The 21,418-nt window shown below is 41.3% G+C and overlaps 1 protein-coding gene across 1 annotated transcript; it reads right to left on the reverse strand.

The window, feature by feature from the left end:
- Positions 1-3,140: 3,140 nt before the first annotated feature.
- On the reverse strand, positions 3,141-21,418 carry bcl3 (BCL3 transcription coactivator). The gene is made up of 9 exons (XM_047599064.1): positions 19,888-21,418; positions 19,212-19,320; positions 12,364-12,472; positions 8,253-8,454; positions 5,750-5,838; positions 5,559-5,636; positions 5,068-5,235; positions 3,997-4,096; positions 3,141-3,903 (listed from the first exon to the last, which is right to left on the reverse strand). The coding sequence occupies exons 1-9, from the start codon at positions 20,375-20,377 to the stop codon at positions 3,791-3,793; spliced, it is 1,458 nt and encodes a 485-aa protein (XP_047455020.1). The 5' UTR covers positions 20,378-21,418; the 3' UTR covers positions 3,141-3,790.

Below are 21,418 nucleotides of genomic sequence, written 5' to 3' on the forward strand. Positions count from 1 at the left end.
TGACGCCTCGGTGGATTGGCTAATCCACGTCGAATTTCAACCGCCATTGGCAGAGAGTACATCTGGGACAGCCCACTTCAGGTGACGTATACCCCATACGTCACCTGTAGTTGGCTGTCTCATTCGCTGAATAGTCGTTGAATTGAAAATCTGACTGAATGACATTCCAAGGGTACGCCCGGTTTGTGAGAGGTAACGAATGATTACATGAATACAATTCTTTCCGGTATAATTGGTTACCATAAGTGATATGAACACTAGCGCATGTGTTTCTGTACAGCCATTTGTATGAGGAATTGTAATTTCCCCAAATGCTTCGGACAAGATGTTCCACTTTTACCAAGAAATAACAAATTAGGCAATTCTGTTTACATACTTCACCTGACAGGGTCACAAGATCCTGGCTGACTTAATGTTTGAGACAAAGTAAAACACCAAGTGGGCTTAGACTTCAAATAAAACAATCAGTCATTTAGTTCAACTTTAATTTCTGTGAAGCACCAACATGATACATTTCATTTTCTTAATTACAACCAACGACGTGTTGCCTGTATCTATGCTTTTAAAGGATCCTTCAGTGTGAAGTGGTCATTTTGATGCCCTCTTACTAAATACTTCTACAATGTCTGTTGTTTTACCACTGTTGGGATGAAATATTATTACAACCTTAAGGATCAATGACCAAAGCTACAAATATAACTTTCTTCAGTGGCTTGTTGGATAGACTTGTGTATTTATGTACTGCTTGGACATTTACCATCCACCTAGACCAGACCAGGCACCCCCACCCCACAGCATTAACACTCCTTGACGGCAGCAGCCATCCCCAGCAGGATGCAGCCTGACACACACACACACACTAAAATGCTTTAGGAAAAACTCAAAAAGTATGGAGAGCAGATCAGACAGATTGATCCAAATTGACCAAGTATCTGTGGGATGCACTGGAACAAGCCTGATCCACAGAGACCCGTCCCCTCAACTTTCCCAAGATTGACCCTAAAGGACCCTAAAGGTCCTCACTAACAACATTGTTTCCAGACCCCACAAGACACCCTCAAAAGGCCCATGTCCATTCTCTGATGAGTCACAACTGTTTTGGAAGAACAAGAAGAAAGTGAAGTCGGTCATAATGTTATATTAACCAATAATATTATGTTATGTTACATTTGGCACACTTTCAGCTTCAAAGCATTGTACAAATGCAGTTACTTGAGGATTATTAATCATCCACCGAATCGGTTTACAGTCATAATCAACCTCTTCTAATGCCTATTTTTAACTAGATTACCTGCCATGTTACAGAGCCTGACATTGAAGATAACACATTACATCCAGCGCAGAGAAAACCAATCCAACAGAGAACCTTGAGATTAATGTTCTGAAAAGAGAAAGCGGGCAGGTGAAGTACAGCAGTAGTACAGGTGTGGTGGTTAATAGGCATTTCATGTAAGCCATCTGCTCAAAAGACATTCAGCAGGAAATTAATATGTGGTTTGCACTAACACTCCAAGTCCACCTTTGGTATCATATTATTATTCTCGCAGCAAACAATTCATAACTTCATCTTTTAAGACTGTTTGAGGTCTACGATTTTAAACCACATCCAAAATAAAATGAACAGGGACCACTGTAGCAATGAAGACTGTAGTAAACTGAAACTGGAGATGAAAACAAATGTTTAACTAAATCATTTTTTGATGGGAGAAAAGATTCTTCTCTTTGATTCTTCTGTGATGCGTAGCCAATGGTGTGTGGTAAATGTAAGGTGCTGTTTTTCTCCTGGAAGACAAAATGCCCAAAAAAAGAACTTGATGATTTCAGTCAAGTGGAAAGAGACACTGCTTTTGTAACCGCAAAGCAGACAGCTGGCAGGGTGCACTGATCACTTCCATCCAAATCTAAGTTGACTGCCGTTGTCCAGCCCAAGGAGGCCAACTCCTAACCCTTCACCTTTAAATCCTGTAAAACTTAAGTTAATCTTCTTCTTGTAAGAGGGTATGATACATTAGCAAGTTGCCCGTGTTTGCTCTCTTTCAGGAGGATTGCTTTTCCATTTTCAAGTATAAAATATATATTTCTATACATAAACTCACTGAACGAGAAAGTGGAAATGAAAAGTTTGCCTGATTTTACCTTTGCAATTATTTGTCTATCCAAAATAATGTATGCTTGGCTTTTTCCTTGCTAGTGAATAAAACCAAAGGTTCATGAACTTTAAGTTGTCAGTCTATCCTTGTACTAACAATACGAATCAGCGTCTTTAATGAATGTAATATCGTATGCCCCCAGTGTTTCTTTCCATGAACTTTTGCTATCAACAGTTGACATTACTGATAAAAATCTTTTGTGCCAGTATGTCATATTAAGTGGTTCTGTTATTTGGCCCTCTCCACCTGTGCATTAGTGTTTTATCTCCTAGCCCTGCTGCGTGTTCCCATTTGGACCATGTACTGTAAATGAAACTTACTGTTGTAGTGAGGATTAGGTTTTACAAATATGTAACATCTCTAGGAACTAATTCAAAACTGAATGAGTAAAATCCACCCTTGATTGCAAAATTGTGGCTGATGATGAAAACTCTCGTTGGCCTTATGGAAACTCTTTATTAGAGGACAGCAAGTGACCGCTAGCATCAGCTGGAATCTATCGTTGAGATATGGTGGAGAAAACGAGAACAAAAGTACATTTTGTTCTTTTGTTGGACTCCCCTGTAAAGCATTTAGGGCTGTAGTCAATGAAACTGACTGGATTATTTACTTGGATTGGAGAGGGTTGTTGTATCCCATTTCAAAAACCCTCATTTGCCTTCAAATTAATTTCCTTTAGTTGATGCCACATGCATACTTACCTCAGTTTTCACTGTATTGTCTCTGGTAGGTAGCTCCAGGCACTTCTTCCAGCCATTCCCAAACCCAGCTGTGAAGCACGACCTAAAGAAAGCAGTTTATGTTTGGAAACCCACCATCTCAGGACTGAAGCGAGGAATGGGCTAAAATTTCTCAGAGCCACTGTAGATGATTGATCAGCAGTTACTGGAAACATTTAGTTTCCGTTTAGTTGCCGTTATTGCTGTACAAGAGTACCACACCAGACACTGAAAACAAGGCCTCACTTATGACATATATATGACAACGGTGTATTTGTTGGATAGATTTTATATCTTATAAAAATATCTACAACTTTTGACATTAATAGAAAAGCACACAGGCACATATGCACAGAAAGACCTGAAATATACAGAGGACATGGATTATCACAACGTGGCAATGAAGGAACTTGTGCAATATATTGTCATATATTTATATGAACAGACTGGGAACTTCAACAAGACTTTGGGTGTCCGGGTCACCCTTACAATGTAAATGCATTAGTTACAGTTCAAGTAAAGCAGGGAAGTTTGTTGCACAGAATTCTCCTCATTCCCCATAACACTTCTTCTGGTGGCCACAACTAAAAACAGGAGTTCATTGAGCTTTGGGCCATGTCTGCCATTTACACCTGACACCTGCAGGCAGAGCTAAAAATGTCCTTCACCTCGTTCAGCCTTGACTGTATACAGTGGCACATTTCTATCGATGCAATTGGTCAAGGCACCAAATACCAAGAAAAGTTGTCTTATTATGGAGTCCAGAAGAACATGCTGTCTAATTTCAGGTGCAGTTTATTCCTGGTCTGCCGTCCAACAAGGTGAACCCTTTCCTGGACGTCCTGGAAAGCGAGCTCTAATGTCAATGTCTCCTTGATGCTTGGCTGTATGGAGGTAGTTGCAACTTTCACTTGACAGTGACTAGTGAAATGGAAATGCAAGCGTAGATGGAGTATTTGGAGAGTGGGAAACACTATGTTGAAGGGTGTGTGGTGTAGTTGAAGGTGAATATCCATTGCTGGGAGATGGGGACCCTAAAGGAGAAGCAAAGAATACAAATAAATTACTTTATTTCCCCAATTTTTATTTTGGTGCATACTTGTTTGTGATCATGCAAGTATTCTGACCATTTTCCATTAGGCTGCCCCGTTGTGGTGAGACTGAGACACAATGTTGATCTTGACTTCTTATATGCTTGGAACCTCTCCCTCGTAACACATCTGCTATCTGCAGAAAAAAAAAAAAAAAAAGGGTTAGGGTTCAAAAAAAAAAGTAAATATATAAAACAAGAATTACTATCAGTCAAAAGTTTGGACACAGTTTGTTGACAGTGCTGCAAACCCTTGGTCTTCTCTCAATGAGCTTTACGATGTGGTCACCTGAAATAGTATACACTTCACAGGTGTGCCTTGTCAGGGTTCATTTGTGGAATTTCTTACAGAAGTCAGGTTGGTTCAATTCATATTATGGTAAGGACGTATCATCAAAAGTAAAGAGAAACGACAGTCCATCATTACTTTAAGGTCTGAAGGTCAGTCCGTGTGGAAAATTGCAAAAACTTTGAATGTGTCCCCAAGCACTAGGACGAAACTAGCTCACATGAGGACTGCCCCAGGAAAGGAAGACCTCATCCTGGTCTCCAGCCTCAGAAATCGCAAGTTAACAGCTCCTCAGACTAGAGTCCAGATAAATGCCATAGTTCCATATGTGTTCATTCATAGTTTTGATGTCTTCAGTTAGAATCTACAGTGTAAACAGTCATGAAAGTAAAGAAAAACTATTAAATGAGAAGGTGTGTCCAAACGTTTGACTGGTAGTGTATTAATTTTGTGCATGACCTAAAATTATTGTTTTGTAGAACCACTTCTCAGTCAAACAATCTAATATGGTTGGAATAAACATTGCACCATCCAGAACTGGCCTCTAGAGGGAAGGTTAGACACATTTACTAAAGAGGTATAGCTCCATGTTTTATTCCTACCTAACTAATCAGAGCTGAGTCAAGTAGCACTCTGTTTGCATTTGTTCTGATGTAACTTTAGTGACAAATAGGTGGGATTTTCCATCATGAACTATAGCGATAGATTGGAAGTTTGGACTATCTCTAGGAAGTACTTTGTAGTCGATTACAACACTGTAAGAATGGAATTTCTGTAAGGCCAGTTTCACTATGTATTTTTTTTTTAACGTCTTCTCACTTTTTTGTTTCTGGCAACCATCACTGGTGTGTCATTGTGGTTGTTCTTGATGCTGCTGTCAGCTCCACTCTTCAGCAGAAGCCGTACAGTATCCACCTGACCTCGGCCACAGGCGCTGTGTAAGGCTGTGTTCCCACTGTATGACTGACTGTTGACATCACATCCATTCTGCGGGCAGAAGAACAATAAAATGTGATTCATAAAGAAAGCCAGTATTGAAAGCACTGAAAGTGAAACAAACGATGGAGCCATGGAGCCATGGAGTCATGGAGGGGGTGAGTTAGACCAGACAGTGATGAAGTAAGCAGCAAAGATAGTGCTACCCACAGAGCACATCTGCTAAACTCTGATAATAAAAATAAACTTTAAGTTCTTTGAAGGTCTTATCTATGAGCTAGAAAAGAATCTCTTCAAAACTCTCTGTGTAGCTGATGAGCTGAATCACAGCCCTTCTCTCCCCTTTTTCTTCCCTGCTCAGACAACAAAATTACCTCAATCAGGAAGTGGACCATGTCTGGGTTATTACTCTCCACAGCATGCATAAGAGGACTCTGGCCACTTTTGAAGTCCTGGTTAGGGAAACAAGCACCATGGGAAAAGTCAGACAATGTAAAATGAGAAAATGTAAAAATGTGTGACATTGTGAAATCCACAGTGCTGAGTCAGTGCAGCAGGTACCAACCATAGCATTGATGTCAGCGCCTGCTTCAAGAAGCATTTTGGCCAGGTCCTGACGGCCCTGCAGCACGGCCAGATGGAGAGGGCTCAAACCTGAGAATAGAAACAAAGCAAAAGTTTTGAGTTTACATTTTACAAAAGCAGAATTTGCACTAGTTCTGCACATAGGGAATTAAATAGTTTGCAAATATATCAAAAGGTCTTTAACAAGTAATACAAATATAATACAGTAACTGCAAAGGCCGTTAGTCAAAATTTTAGATTATCTTGTCATGGCAATAAAATGGAGGCTGATTTTACTATTCCGTTACATTAATACTCATTGTATTTTGGGGGCTTTCTACTCTATCCAGATGTGTTCAAACTAACAATGTCTTCTGTGCTGCATGGAGATTGAACATCTCACACTCCACTGACAAAAGAAGACAGAGGAAGGAAATGTCTTCTTCCCACCCACACACCCAAAACTCCCACCTGAAAATGCAGGGTTTACATTTCTCATATCCCCCTTTGACCTTAACTACTTAGTTAACTATTCTCTCTCTCTCTCTCTCTCTCCCTCTCTCTCTCTCTATACATATATATATATATATATATATATATATAGACACACTACTGGTCATCTTACATTTTCGACCTATCAAAGTATAACCATCTTTGGAGTGCTTCCCAATTCTGTTGCAGAAGTTCCCAGAAATGTTTGTCACTTGTAGGGTGCTTTGCTTTCACTCTTCTGTCCAGTTCATCGCAACCCAGCTCCATGGGGTTAAAATCTAGAGACTGGGCCATGGAGACATGGTCCACTCCATGTTTTCAAGCATTTTCATCTTGTTTTTATCCTGAGGTAGTTATGGTAGAGCTTGGACTAGAGTTTTGGGTCATTGTCTTGCTGTAGGAGGAAGCCAAGCCTGAACAACTATACCAGAGCCCAGCCAGCATGTCCATGTGGGGCCCACAAGGGTTAAATATGGGCTATGTGGGTACTGAGTGGGCATGGGGTTGAACTAGGTAAATTTTGCAGGTCCCATGTGGTTTGAGGTACATGGGCCCCACATGTGAAACCCATGTGGGCTGGCTAAGTGGGCTTAGGCATAAAAAGGGCAAATTAAGTTGGGCCCCATTTAAGGTCCAGTCTGATCCAACTCCGTGCCCATGTGGGCAAAGATATGAGGCCTACATGGGTCCTGTGCAACTCAACAAGTTGGGCCCCACCTGAAACCCAGTCAGAACCTACTTGATGCCCATATGGACAAACACAGATGGGGTTACCATGAAAGCTGCAGACAAACCCACTTGGGACCCTTATCTGCAGCCCAAATTTAACCCTTATGGGCCCCACATGGACATGCTGATGGGAGGATACTGTGTGCTGTTCTAAAACTTTTGACCGGTAGTGTATATATATATATGTATATATATGATCAGATTTTTTTACTTGACGTAAATGTAAACGGATTTAGAAACTATATGAGACAAAGGTGCCCAATGTCATTTTAAAATGCTGAGACTAGGTTTATTTATTTTAGCCAAATTTCCCAAGTACCATTTGATATTGCACGTATTAATTCATTTAAATGCAAGAAAATCATTGCAGAGGACAACACCACAACAAATCACGAGGCCTTTTCAGATTAAGTATAATACATCTTTGCAGTCTATTACAACACTGTAAGAATGGAATTTCTGTAAGGTCAGTCTCATTATGTGAATTCACACATTTTTTTCACATCTGAAGTTTGAAGATGACACCATCATCCTTTGACTCATCCAGGATGGGGACGAGTCTGCATATAGAGGGGAAGTGAATCAGCTGGTTCCCTGGTGCAGTCAGAACCACCTGGAGCTAAACATGCTCAATGCTGTGGAGACGACTGTGAACTTTAGGAAGAGACCCCCATCCACCCCTGCCCTTACCATCCTACACAGGACTGTCCCCACCATCTGGTTTTGATCAGCCACCAGACAGGACAGGGACAGACTGCAGAGGACATTCAGGTCTGCAGAGAGAATTATTGGTACTGACCTTCCCTCTGTCCAGGACCTGTACCGGTCCAGGGTCAGGAAGCGGGCCGGTAAAATCTCCACTGACCCCTCACACCCTGGACACTACCTATTCAGACTCCTCCCCTCCGGCCGGCATTACCGAGCACTGTACACCAAAACCACCCGGCACAAAAACACTTTCTTTCTCATAATAACTCTCATTACATTTTGGACATCTAATGTTCATACTCTTTTTCATATTCATGTTCATACTCACTGTATATACTATATACAGATGCATAGATGTATATTCTATTTTTTAATTCTAAAAGTCTATTTATGTTGTACAGTGTTTCTATTCTTTTTTCATACGTTCTATTTTTATGCTTATTCAGGTGTTGTTTTTTTTATTTTGTTGCACCATTGAGCAAAGTGACCCGGAGTGAAACTCCTTGTATGTGTTCACATACCTGGCCAATAAAGCTGATTCTGATTCTGATTGTCTTCAGTGGATCGCAACTCACCTCCAAAGTTTCTTATCTCCAAACACAATGGGGAGGACGACAGGGAAAGCACGACAGACAGACAGTCCCGCTGGCCATATTCACAGCAGAGATGGAGCGCTGTTTGACCGTTACGGTCCAAGGCAGCAGGGTCGGCCCCTGCTCTCAGCAAAGCTTCCACCATGTTTGTCTGCTCGGTTATTACTGCCAGATGTAGGGGCGTCTGAGGGAGGAGGACAGCAAAAATGACAGTTTAGACAAATACTGTATTCAGGTTCATGACTATAACAATACCATAAACATCTTCTCAAAATAGTTGATGGCACTAGATTTGCCTACTACACTGCTACCACTTTCTACCATCCTCAGAGACATCACTGTCTCACTGATTTCTCACTATGTATAGGTGCAACCGCCTGCAAGTATATTTTTTTGTGAAATTGTTTTGGTGGGGAAAAAAATTACAGTGGAAATCCAAAATATATCAAAATAATAATCAAACTATAATAATAACTTGAATTAGTCAGAAGACGTTGATCTTTCCTTAGTTAAGCTTAACTTGAAGTTGAAGGTAAAATGTTCTGATGTGACCTCCTGCCATCATCTCTAACCTGCCCTACAGCCTAAAGTATGCAGCACAACCAAACGATGACAGTGTTGACACACCTACACCTGCTATAAATAAATAAAGGAACATGCCTGCTTAGATTACCATAATTATTAAGATCCTAAGCAATGTACTGTAGTATTCCTACAGGCACACATAACCTGACACACATAACCTATAACGTCTCTGCTCATACAAACAATTGTCAGCAATTAAATCAAAGTCCAAAAACCTGTCAGCTGAGACCTTTGCACCTTATATCAAAGAACAAACATGACGGGCAACAGCCAGCAGCCTTAGCAGACTGGGTGATTAATTCAAAGTGAGTAGGACCCTGTACTGCGCAACAGTCAGCAATGTAAAAGCAAAAGTTACGAACACGTCACCAAGTATCTGCCCGGATTAATCTACCAAGTGCCGAATGAAATCCCTTTAGCAATCTGGGATGTTACTGTAAGTGAGGTCAGCATGTCTCAGCCTGAAGATAACTGGGTCAGCTACGGCCACGGAGAGCACGCACTATTTGCAGTTTAAATGAAGCAATGTTTAGCTCATAGTTTAACCACAACGGAAGTACTTTAACCTGGAATTTTTTAGGTGCTATTTAGGTTACACAAAAAAAATACATCAATCAGGAAGAGACTGTGGCTCCAAGTTTCACTTTTGATGTATTACCAGTCTGTGTACTCTGTGCGTGTGTGTACTCTCTCTCTTTGTGTGTGTGTTTGTGTGCCCTGTGTGCACTGTTCCAGTAAAGTACTACAAAATGCAGTATGGGAGTGGGAGAGCATCTTTGTGGAATTCCTCCATTGTGTCAATACAACTGTTCCTCCCCTTACCACTTCTTTCCCTGAATCCTATGACTCAGACACACGCACACACACAGAGCGTACGCATAACAGTCATACTCCATGGAAAGGTTCATTCTTATAATCAGTAGTAGCTGTTAACTGTAACTTGTAAAATGCAGCCATTTATCCCCATTCAGCACAAATAATTTTTCTTTGTTCCATGAATAGGCCTTTTATGGCCTTCTAAATAGACGTCGCAGAGTTGGCAGACACTGGCGCAGGCTTCCTGTAAAAGATTTCAAAGTGACTAAACAAAAATCCAGCAAAGATAAGAGGAAGGGTGGGGAGGGACTGAATAGGGAGTTAGCTTAGGGAGACAGAAGAATGAGGAAGAAACGGAAGTGGCAGAGGGGAGTCCAGGGGAAAGACAGGATAACAAGGGAAAATCCCTTCTCTTTCCTCTGGGTCTGTCCTCACACACTCGCATTCCTGCAAAATGAGTGGATCAACATGAATGAAGTGAAAAGATGTGAGGAGGTTTTTGGCCATGAAAATCTGCCTCAGGTTATAAGCAGTGCCAAACACAAAGAAAGGTGGAAGGCAAAACTAGGAGACAAAGACTGGTCTTCTGCAGTGAACACTAGAGGGTAAAGTCAGTCCTGCTGCACAAATAAACATTACTTGCTCTTACGTCAATGTTGTTGACAGTTAGACTGATAGCATCGGCCGGTTTATCAGTTATGGTTAGAAAGTAAATTCTGTTAAGAGATATGCAGCAAGAGGCACTAAAAAAGACGACAGTGAGATGGATAGAGAGACGCACAAGAGAGCAAGAGAGAAAAAGAGAGAGAGAGACACGCGCAGGAAGGGAAAGTCCCTGTAAACTACCCTCTGAACCTCAGCGCAAGGCAAGGTATGTTGAGAAACAGCCCAAAGCAAGGCGAGAGGAGGAGGGGGGTGGGGGGATGGTCATGTGATTTCTCGGAACAAGGATACTGAAGCACACACAAACATGCGCAGATGCCTCATTTGCCACACATCGCACATGCACAACCGCTCACAGCGAAAAAAAAAAAAAAAACGGCATGCTGTCAACATGCCGCAAACAAACAAAAATTACTAAATTGTTACATTACCATCTGCACAGCGAATTGTAACACGTACACATCAAGAATGTCAAGAATCAAGTGCACATGACCACCGGTGCATGTTCTTCGTGTAGGTGGCCCCATGGGATTTAGTGTGTTTAGAGTCACGCGTTGCACCATAGGCTGCAGGAAAAGTAGACTGCAGCGGCGTGCGTGAGTTTGTGTAGCCACACGTAGTATGACCGGTGTGGGTGTATCAAACAGCTGTGCCTATATCATTGCAGTTATGGGAGTGGAAGGCAAAGCATGCGCCGACACTTGCACTATTGTTCAGTTACGCTACTGATACTAACACTCTGTCAAAAAGTTCCATTATGCAAAACCACAGAAACTCTGGATTTATCACCAATATTGGAATTGTATTTTTTTTCTTTTGGGTTGCGGGAAGTTAGCCAATGCTGAAAACTGTCCTGTGTAGTAAACAAAAAATGAAAAGTTCCCTGGCCTCATTTGGGTTCTTAATGCCTGATATTCAGTAAAAACCACACGATCTGGTAGGCAAATGAGTGTGCCCCTGCCTGTAAATCACCCTTTTGGGTTATAACTGCATATGACATTAAATATGTTAGTGTGTGAAAAGTGTGTGTGTGACACAGGATATCACAAAACCTATGTTGTCAAGCCTCAGCGATGAGGAAAGACAATAACCGATGATAGAACCAGCATTATTTCTGGTAAGCATGCCTGTGGTGTCCTGTGTGGTGTGAAACCCCAACCTTGTGAAAATAAGCTCTGCACAGCTCAGGTGCTTTCTCTGTTGAAAGATGAAAAAGAGAAAGCTGGCAGAATGCAGATCAGGAGGCCAAGGAGGCGGAGACATCGAAAGGGGGAGATAATGTGGAAGTGATGGCTTAAATCCAGTGGTTGGGACTGCCCTGGATTGGGAAATGCTTAAACACAATTCCTTGTGCACATTCCAGTAAAGTATACTGCACCTTACGCCTCAAGCTGTGGCTACTAGGGGAGTTGAAGGGCACTTGAAACATTCTAGTTATATGAGTGTAAGGTTCACGGGAGTCATTCTTTATGGCTCTTAATCATCTTGGCTCTGTCCTTTGAATTTCACAACATAGTAAATCCTGCATGTAAGCCCTGAAAAATCCCTTGCTATAGAAACACTTAACATAAGAAAACAATGTAAAAAAAACAAAAAAAAAACAACAAAAAAAAAAAAAACAGAACATTGGAAAGCACACACATAGTCCTTTCCCAGAATGTGCATGTCTTTGGCTTGTGGCAAGTACAGGTGGAGAAACCAGGAAGGGTAAATTCCCTCTGCCAGCATGACTGTAAGAGTATGCAATCATGCAGTGTAAGGAAAGGAGGAAACCAAAGCACTTCCTCTTTCATTCTTTTCCATGTTACTGTTATCAGAAGGGTTAGGCGGTAGAATACATCTAACACAGTGTGGTTGCTAGGGCAGAAGTCCACAGTATACTGATTTAGAATAGCCTGAGAAAAGGCTGTGAATTTGAGGAAGAATGCAATTAGGAACTGCAATCCAGTATTTTTGTGTGTGCCTGTTTGCATATTAATGTGGCTCGTGTAATGTGGCACGTGTGTTTACGTCAGTGCATTTGTTTCACCTGACGGAGATTGTTGTAGATATCAACGCCATTGTGAGCCAGCAGCAAGAGTTGAATGAGTTTGGAGACAAAGGCCAGTTCCCCCTTCACCACAGCTATATGGAGGGCTCTGTAATAGACACACACACGCAGACAAAACACAATTAACATGTGAAAGGGAAATGTATCTGAATAGGTCACAACTTTCATTGCTGACTGTAAACCCATATTCTCTTATAAATAAATAACTCATCAGACAACTTATTACATCATATAAGAGACAATTACAATTCATTTTTGTGACAGCGGTTATTAGCTTATTAATCCCAACAACAACCCACATCAGAATATAAAGGCCTCATGTTACGACCTCACACAGAACAGACGGACCTACTTTCTTACGAGAAGTCATATTTCAGGAAATGCATTCCTTGCCTGGCGAAACGTCAGATGAGTAGATTGATACCACTACCATGTTTTTAATCAAATATGAACCTACAGGGTAGAGTCTGGCTAAGTGTGAAGAAATCAAATGTCACATATACAGGGACATTTGTAAGTTACTATGTCAATATTAATCTATCAACATTGCAGGTATGGGTTAATTGAAGATTATTAGTCAATCACCTTCTGAACTATGGTTTTAAGGAAATATAGTTTATAACATTTATTCAAGTTAAAAAATCAATGCATTCCCCATTGCCTTTAAACTCTGCACATGAGGGGTTAGAGCTTGTTTTGTGTTTTAGTTTTGTGTGTGATTTTGAAAAACATCTACTTGAACACTTCATTGATAGGTCTTGCTCTGTGGAGCTCCACAGATGCACAGGCATGACTCACAGTGCTTTTATCACGCACTCTTATCAAGGCTAAAGGGGAAACCACTATCTGTGTTCTATATGTGAAAGAAGCAAATGCAGGCCATAGTTTAGACATGGGAAGGGCAGGAAACTGTTTAGGGGGAGGGCAAGGTGTAGAAAACAGTATAGCAGTTTTCACATTTTTCTTTTTTATGCTATCAGAAGAAGCAGCTTCCAGTAAGAGCCAGAGTTGTTTTATGTCACTTCCTGTTATCACTGACAAAGGCAGCATTCTGTCTCTTCTATCTCGCTCTGTGTGCTCTGAAATCTAGCTCTTAGTTACGCTGTATGGTTTCTGACAGGGGCTTTCTGTTGGTTTACACAGTCAGCTTCATCCAGTAGATAAGTCATAATCAGATACACACTACAATTAAGCAACAGGAAACAAGGAGAGTTCTTGAGAATGAGTTAAAAGTGCTGCTGCACAGAATACGAGGTTACGTTCTTGTAGTGAGAAAAGCACTTGCAACACTTCCTCTCAGTGATGTGTTCAACATTCAAATTCCTGATGAAAGCAAGTATGAAAAACATCAACTCTGTGTTCTGTAACTGATTGATAAGCATGTGCCAATGTTCACAGGGTGGCTGCAGGAAAACAACAAATGAATGAATAAATAAAGCTGTACTAGACATACTTTTAAATGGTGAGAACAAATGTAGCAGTGGATCATTGTGTGTGCATCTGCACACGCATGCATTCCTCTGTGTGCACATGCTTGCGAGAGCAAGGACATCAACTCTGCAGCAGAAGCAAAGAAATAGAAGTTGCTGTTCAAGAGCATATTGAAAGCACAGCTGTGTTACAGAATAAGATTATTTGCTCCTGACATAAGAGTGAAAAGCAGAACTTTGTATGTTGAGTGAGTGTGGCAGGTTCTTTCCTCAGCTGATCCCTGTTCCTGTAACTGAGCTCAGCACAGTGAACAAATCTGTATCAACAAAGATCCACTCATATTTACTGTACATGCTGTCAGCTGACCATCATTTGCTATAAAAAGCCCCAGCACTGCCTTTACAATAAATCCCGCAGTGATTGGAGCAACTGCCAGTGGCAATCATGACACAATACTTTTATCCAAAGCCAAATTACTGTGACTGGCTGTTCAGGTATGACTTGGCAAGGCCTTTGTCACTCTGAGTCCTACAGAAAATATTGTAAAAGGTGGTGACATTGTGAACAAATACTGAATCATAGATTAGTTCAGCTCTGCAAACACTGATCTCACTTAGTAGTTTGCTTATTATGACCCAAACTCATCCTATTAGTCTGGCTACACCCTTTTATATCTGCATCCATCTCTCTCTTTTCTCTTAAGATGAAACTGTACTGTTTCTTGTTCCTGGAAGTGGGGCAGACCACAGCCCCAGATAACCCCAGGCATACTCGCAGAACTGACGCAGACAGGAGTCCCGAGCTTGCTAACACAGATAGGGTGAGAGAGAGAGGCAGAAAAAAAAGAGAAAAGGCTGTATACATGCGGTATCCTGTTTGGTATGAAGGTTGAGGGCACATTCAGACTGAATGATCAGACACAAGACACATATCCTGTGGTCTGTCGACCAGCTGAGCAATGAGGTGATGTGTCACTTTGTGTAAATAGTAAATAAAAGAGAAGTGGAATCGCACCACAGTCCAGTTAACAAGAAATGACGTCTGCATACTGCATAGCTTGCTGTGCTCGACGAGAACAATGCTACCACTTTCAGCTTTTTTAGAGCAAAGGTCTTTACATGTCAAATGAAAGAGAGCAAACCTGGGTGGACAAGTGGTTTATCTTTTTGTAAGATCTGAAGATGTAATTCAATAACCAACAAACACAATCTCATGGTTAGTATTAAACTGTGATGGAAGACCATTTACCTAGGCTGTATTACCACAGAACACTTACACCTATGTCTCTGTCTATGTCAGTCCTTGAATAAGTGACTTGCTTAGTAACTCAGCAGGCCTTACTTTCCATATGCAAATAATGTGACTATTTTAAAAATTAATTTTGATATTCAGGGTAACCTACACGACTTCCTGACACCAGAATTTCCAAACATAAGCCCGAGGTATGGGCTTTGTGAACAAATGAATTTACAAAATCCCATAAACACAGACAAGATTTGTTCCCAAAACGCAGTGTTTCCCATACAATGTTCATACTATGTTGGCCCACCAGGACCTAATTTACTCCGCCATGGTCTCATCTCATCTCATCTCATCTCATCTTCTGTACTGCTTAATCCTGCACTAGGGTCGCGGGTGTTGCTGGAGCCTATCCCAGAGGCGGGGTACACCCTGGACAAGTCGCCAGCCTACCGTAGGGCTAACACTAAGACATACAACCATTCGCACTCATATGCACACCTAAGGTCAATTTAGAGTCACCAATCAGCCTAGCGAGCGTGTCTTTGAAGGTGGGAGGAAGCCGGAGTACCCAGAGAGAACACACGCGAGAACACAGGGAGAACACGCAAACTCCACCCAGAAACCCGGACCTTCTTGCTGGGAGGCATCAGCGCTAACCACCGAGCCGCCATGGTCTCATAACGTACTAAGTTTATCCTGACGGAGAAAACAGCACAGATAACTCATGTAGGATGTGAAACTATTTGTGTTGTTCGCTAATAAAACTTGGCGTTACCGCCGTTTTTTTTTAAAACCCAATGTTTGCTCTTGAATTTTTAGACCATTAGATTTATAATTATTATAGAGTTGGTCAAAACCCAGAGGAAACGACTCAAGACTGAACTAGCTTATTTTTTTTAATAAGTGCTAGCTAGCACAGTTAGATGGAAAGCCGAGTCTGTTTGCTATAAATTAGTTTTATCCACAGGTATTTAATTTAATCTTTTGTCCATATAATGCTACATCTCGACAGCCTTATGTTTAGTATTCATGTATATGAAGAGATGAACTGAACAGGCTACTGCGATTTGTCAATAAATCCAACATCTGCTCTATTAAAGCATTATGTGGTGTATGTGCGGTATTTTTAACACTTGGGATAGCATCATAATTAGGGACTGATGCACTGGGATGAAGTAACCTAATGATGCTGGAGATCCCCTGACTTTTTTTTTTGCAAGACAACCGAGTGACAACCAATGGAAACAAAGTTTCAACCAACCGTGCTCTGACCCACTGTTCAGGGTGCAGGCACAAGTGAGATATACAAGCATTTGATAAGGTGGAAGGGAAAGTGAGTGGCTATCCTAAGGCTCCTGAAATGTGCAAATATCATGATTACTGCCAATTATGCACAAGGCAAAGGGTGGTCAGGTGTCAGTACGTTTGTAAGTGACATCATACAGGATGTACAGCCATCTAAGAAGCCAACAGCTACCCTCTCTTGGCGATGACACTAAATGTAGGCCAAATACTGATTGGCTGTGAGGTTGGTTTGAAAATGGAGTGACTGCAGATTCACCATAAGAAGTGGGCAAATATATATACATATATATATATATATATATATATATATATATATATATATATATATATATATATATGTATATATGTTGAAGGAAACTTACATAATCACAGGGTAGAAAGAGGCACAGGCAGTGACTTCCTCAAGAATGTTCTTCTTTTCGATGGCAGGAGCAACACCTACAGGACAAACCTACATTTCTAGAGGTTCCACATGCTGCCTTTTTGAAACCAAACTATCATCAGTAGTTCCATGTTCATTACATTCTATCACTAATGTGCAGGTAAGGCAAATGACTGGAAGCATGTTGGAATCTGTTTGTAGGAACTGTACCTGATACAGTAAATCCTACCGCTGACAGTGTGACACAGTCACAGAAAAGGAGAGAGAGAGAGAGAGAGATGAGAAGCTGATAGAAAGAAAGCGGTAAATGAGGAAGTGAGGAGCGGATGTTTGGGTTTTTTGAGCCCATTCATTTAAAAACACAGAGAAGAAAAGAGAGAGAGACAGACACCTGAGAAAAACCACAACCATGTTAAAAACGAAGCCCTCACTGGTTTTCCCGAAACTGAGGGGCCTCAGAGGCGCTGAGAACTGACTATTGACGTAAGAGTAGACACATGCTCGCCATCACTCACATTATGCATACACGCACACTCACATACATACTGTGTGAAAAATGACAAGGGGGCTGAGAATGTTTCTTTCTGCAGAATTCACACAAAGTTTAAAACAACCACAAAGTGAAAACTAGTTACAACTAATTAGGGCTCTCAGAACACAGGGGGTAGACTTTGTGAAAGGTCCCTGCACTGCTAACTGTTTTTCATACACATTTATCACTTTGCTTTGGTGCCTGACCTGCAAAAATGATGTAGTCCAAGATTCAAGTAGTTCAAAGAGAATACGTGATAATAGAGAGGGTACAGATGAATAATGTAATAAGATTGAAGCAGCAATGTTAAACAGGCCTGAAAACTAATCTGATTTTTGTGTATAAAAATCAAAGAGTTACATTGTATTTTTCTTACTTCCTTGCCATGATGGCAGACGTGCCATTGCAATCACTAGGCTCTGATACAGACATGGAACAATAAGCAGCTGCAGATTGTCACGGGACTTATTGCACCACTGAAAGTTGGTCATCACGAGTTTGTTTTGAGTGAATGCAAATGATGCTGATACTTTTTGAAAGTGCAACATCAAAGTGCCATTTAATTCTTGGACATGCTATGAATTCACATGACTGTGCGTGAGTGTCTCCGGGTGTTCTCGTATCAGTTTGTCATTTCAGTTAGTGTGTAGGTGGGTGTCAAACCTTCATACAGAGTAGAGTAGCCATGCGTTAAAGTTTGATATTTGCAATTAGGTGCTCTCAAAAAGTCTTTCAGTGCCCAGTGTGACATACATAAACATAGCTGACATAAGCAGTTCATGAATGACATGCCAGCTCAATCTGGTAGCATAGTTTAATAGCCTAAATACCAAGTTAGTATGTGAGCTCAAAGTCTCCAAAGGCAGACCATCACTCTTAATCAGTTTCCTTACAGCAAGTGAAACAGACTGGCTGGAATGAGTTTATTTATGTTGGAGTAGGGGGTGTGGGTGGCACTAACAGTACCAGTTCAATATGCAGAGCTATGTTGAGTCACGCGGATCATAACAAATAAACTGTGCTACACTACAGACAACTCACATGCAGCTTGCACAACACCAGAAGTTTTGTTTATGCGATCAGACAGCTGTGTGTTGAGATCATTATTGAGTGTCCATTTCACTTTCTATTACCATAGTAGTTAATTTAGACATACAAGTGTTGTGCCTATTGAGGAGATACGCGAAGCCTGAATATGGCCGTGATGGGGGCCAAATTATGTTTTAGGGCCTTTTTCGCAGAAGACATCATGTCCCAGTAGGATGAACACTATTTTAACTGAGATATTTAAGGGGAACGGAACCATCTTTGATAACTTACTGTCTTCCTTTGATGAAAAATGAAAATGTCTGTAGTCGGAATGGCTTATTGGATCACGCAAAGACAGATTTGAGTGAGAAATGCATAACCTAAGCAGAAACACCAAGCTGCAATATTATTATTTCATATTCTGCGGAGTTCAATGGTGCTAGTCATTACACTGTGTTGGGATTCGCTGTCTGTGTCCTGCTATTCATTCCAACTTGCAACTTTTATGGTAAAATATAAGTCTCCCCACCTAAGAGGTCATAGAGGTCAAATTACATATTTTGCCTTTGACTGAAAGATGCACATTTAGAAAAATCACAATTTGTGTCCTTGTTACACTTTGAAATTGTCCAAACTGATCTCTGACTCATTATGCACAGTACTGTACTACTAAGTACTACACATACAAAATGACAATGAATGCTCTTAAACTGAAATAAAATACAATAAATATGCACGACTGCAGTAAATCTGAATAAAACGCTATGACTATGAAAGTGTGTGAAGTGGCTGAATCATAGTAAAGTTTTAAGTCTCGGTCTGGATGTATGGATGGAGATGGGCATTTTTAAATTATTCACCACAGCTATAATTCCAAACGCTACCATTTTAAAAACATCAACATACGTGTCTCCATCTTCATCTTGACGGGTAGCCAGTGTGATTCCAGCCAACAGGTTTTCAGTCTGGTGGGCCAGAGGGAGGTTTGGCTCTGGGATGTGGGGAATGTAGTACACTGGGCAGTGACCAGAGTAGGAATGATACAGAAAGTGAGACAGAAAGGGGACACAGAGGGGAGGACAGGGAGGAAGAAGAAAAGGAGAAATTGGTGGATGCTTAACATGAAAATGACAAACAAGTCTTTTTTGGTAATAAGGAAGTGTTCAACCCTGCATGTATTACTTGTGTGAGTGTGCATAATAATCAGTTGTGATTTGACCCACTAAGCTACTTTTGACAGTGCATGACACTGGCTGGAGAGCAATCACTGCAGAATAGCTGACTGGACATATTCTTAGCAGCGACTGCTGCATCAGAAGCGACTACACTGTCTTTTCTACAACCTATGACACTGAACAAAAGTACTGAAGTACTGTTTTAAAAATCAAATGATATCAATTCTTTGAAGGCATGACGCATGCTTATTTTCAGTGAACGTGATTACATAATTGATACGTGTTACATACTGGCATGCTACAACAGTTAATAGATACAAATAAAAAATAATAATAGGCTAATTAAAAAAAAAAAAAAAAAAAAAAAAAAAAACTTATCATGTTGAAGCAATGAATGCAACGCTTACCATAATTATATGGTTGCAAAAAGGGTATCGAGTATCCTGCTGGAATGTGTTGTGACTCTTCGATCCGCCGGGGAGTTACCGGCGCGGCAGCAACCCTGCTTTCACCCGCGTCTTGTTCCAAACGACCCTGCAAACTCTCCCGAGATGTAAAGTCCGCCCTTTGTTTCGCAGGAGGTGACTGGCTCTGGGTCTCCGGGTCGAAAGGAATCCGGCGTTTCCTAAAAGGCAGTGTTTTGGGAGATTTATCCGCCGGCCGTTTGTGGGCAGTACTGGTGTCTGAACTCGGCGCTTTTCTAATTGTGGAGCAGTGAATTTGTAAACTGTCCGTCCCTGTGCTCGCCGGAGGAGCAGGTGAGCCGTCTGTCACCCGCGCGTCTCTGGAGGGACTTATGCAGTCCGGAGTCCCACGCTCTCGGTGTGTGGTGCGCAAATCCAGCGGTGTTGTGGCAACCGACTGGTGGTCGCCGTTCATTGTCATGATCCTCGGCATCAACTGGGGGCGAGTCGATCGGAATCTCCTGAAAGAAGTTTCAGGTGTGTACCTGTGGGCACAACTTCTTGACGTTCAGTGACAGTTTAGGGATCAGTCCAACCAAAGTGATCAGCTGTGCGTAATTCCCGCGTCCATGTCAAATGAGAAACGATCATATCATCACCCCGTTTCCCTTTTTGTCACTGGTGTAATTAAGATGAACTAAGCGTTCCAAACCATCGACTCGTGCAAATGTATGCGATAAAAGAAAAAAAAAGAAAAAAAGCGTAGACGCATATAGTATGTGCACCTATGCTGGCAACTGCAGGTACAGTGCCTCTGCGTCAGCGCGATCATCTGCTTTTAATGAACGTAACCAGAGTGACTAGCGGTGCTTTCCCCTTTAAACCGAAACAAAGCCATTGTATTGAATTCATAATATTTTTTGCATTTCCGACTTCACAGACATCTGCCGTCTGGTCTGCGTGCAAGTTCAAAACATCTAACACTGAATTTCTGTAGAAGTTCAGGGAGGTAGAAGGTGCTCGGTTCGGGTGCATCGGTGTGCAGAATGGTGAGAGCGACACCAGTGCAGAAATGAGACAAGCTACTTCAGCTGCGTCCTGTGTTGTCTTTTTAACATCCTTATCAGCATTCAGTTTGGTCTCAGTTAAGTTGAAGTAGTTTGGGACAACTTGCAAACTTCCAAACTATTGGTTCAGACTAAAATAGTGACAGACTGTTACTGTTGAAGCACGGGTTAACTAATGTATGTTTTTAATATGAGGTGAATACATGTGGGCGTTGGGGGGTGTTCAGCAGCCTGCCTCATGACTTTGCAGAACGTCATATTGCTGTGGTCAGGTTCAACATGCACAAAAATAGAAAATGGCAACAGAAATCTTAAGGCTCTGAAAGGTAAACTTCCTTATCAAGATTTTCTGTGGCCTCTCAATGATATCTCAGAAATACTCACCTCAGTACACTTAATTATGATTTTCAAACGTCGTCCAAAAAATTAGAAAATAATCCTGCTCAGATAATATTTTCCCACTTGTG

Source organism: Mugil cephalus, chromosome 11, assembly GCF_022458985.1.
Source record: "Mugil cephalus isolate CIBA_MC_2020 chromosome 11, CIBA_Mcephalus_1.1, whole genome shotgun sequence".
Lineage (NCBI taxonomy): Eukaryota > Metazoa > Chordata > Actinopteri > Mugiliformes > Mugilidae > Mugil > Mugil cephalus.

Coding starts and splice junctions, on each gene's coding strand:
- bcl3 (XM_047599064.1), bottom strand. CDS start 20,377: ATGCCGAGGATCATGACAATGAACGGCGACCACCAGTCGGTTGCCACA. Junction 4,097..5,067: donor TGGTTGCCAGAAACAAAAAA/GTGAGAAGACGT, acceptor TTTTTTCTGCAG/ATAGCAGATGTGTTACGAGG. Junction 3,904..3,996: donor GGGCAGCCTAATGGAAAATG/GTCAGAATACTT, acceptor CTTCTCCTTTAG/GGTCCCCATCTCCCAGCAAT.